The sequence below is a fragment of the Monopterus albus genome, unplaced genomic scaffold (genome assembly GCF_001952655.1).
Source record: "Monopterus albus unplaced genomic scaffold, M_albus_1.0 scaffold69.1, whole genome shotgun sequence".
Taxonomy (NCBI): domain Eukaryota; kingdom Metazoa; phylum Chordata; class Actinopteri; order Synbranchiformes; family Synbranchidae; genus Monopterus; species Monopterus albus.
The window spans coordinates 3,428,686-3,429,805 of NW_018127949.1; the positions used below are offsets into that span (position 1 = coordinate 3,428,686).

Here is a 1,120-nt window from a genome sequence, read left to right on the forward strand (position 1 = left end):
CACACATGTGGCTCACTGTTAACTAGAGCCTTAAACTCTGGGAGCTGTCGACTGCTGCTAAACTCCACCTTGGATGTGATGGATTTGACCACCAGTTTGACATGTGCGTAGTGCTTGATTGAAGAGAGGTTGAAGGCAAAAGGTCCAGGGCTGACAAGGCTGCTAAAGTGGTAGGGAGAAGGGGTGAGGAGGAGGCGCTTCTTGTCTCCTGTCAGAATGTATGAAGCCATGATGAGGAACATAACCGCCAGACCGAACATGAAGCTGTAGACACGGATCTTGCGAAAGCAGCCCAGTGTGCTCCAGCGCCTTGGCAGTTCCCGTTTCACCTCCAGGACTGCAAATAAGTTAATGGGTGCCTCATCCACCTGCAGGAGCAACGGCCTCTTGCGATAGTCATCCATTGCAGAGCCCAGCAGGCTGTATTTGTAATCCATCTGTGTCATGGTGTCACAGCTCAGACACAGGGAGGTGTACTGAAGTAGGGGCCAACCAGACAGGAAGTTCTGGGATCAGGCCAACAGTTTATATCCATGATGGGTTGTACAGAACAGCCCACTTCATCCACTGACACATTCCTGGTAGGAGGAAAATGCATAGGGAAACAAGAGAGAAGATTAGCTGTCAATACTGACTCACTGTTTATGTGTGGGTTGATGTAGCAACTTGCAAAACCTTGAGAAATTGTTGAAGTAACTCTTTGTTACCACCCACACTAGCTGTACGAGGCATTAGATGCCCCAGAAATTTCACTGATGCAATTCTGTGACAAAGAATAGACTGGTCGTCACATCCTCTTCATTGATAGCAGTGAAAAACTGAAACAAATCTGTCTGTCCTGAATATTGATGACTTAGACGAAATGTAATTAAGAAATATCCTATAAATGAAAACTACTTAATGTGACTTATAATTGAACAAAATCACATTATGCAGGTTTAAAGTAATTTTTCAGATTTTCTTTTACACGTCCTGTTTGAATCAGGCAGTACAGCAACACCCGACCCGACCTCTCGGTCCACCCCCGACCCCAAATCCTCCCTGTCCATCAGAGTCACAATATGGAGTGCACGATAAGGACGAGGGATGCATTCAGCCTAGAAAGTATGAGGCTGTATGT

The 1,120-nt window shown here is 46.0% G+C and overlaps 2 protein-coding genes across 5 annotated transcripts in view; one reads left to right on the plus strand and one right to left on the minus strand.

The window, feature by feature from the left end:
• The window catches only part of lhpp (phospholysine phosphohistidine inorganic pyrophosphate phosphatase), a 111,627-nt gene that overhangs the window by 16,139 nt on the left and 94,368 nt on the right, over positions 1–1,120 (plus strand). The gene's annotated exons all lie outside the window — the stretch shown is intronic.
• Positions 1–1,120, minus strand: part of chst15 (carbohydrate sulfotransferase 15) — a 30,466-nt gene that overhangs the window by 13,047 nt on the left and 16,299 nt on the right. For all 4 annotated transcript variants that reach the window (XM_020605156.1, XM_020605157.1, XM_020605160.1 and 1 more), the window contains one exon: positions 6–578. In XM_020605156.1, the coding sequence (XP_020460812.1) occupies positions 6–446 (441 nt within the window). In that variant the 5' untranslated portion in view covers positions 447–578. The remainder of the gene's footprint in view (positions 1–5; positions 579–1,120) is intronic.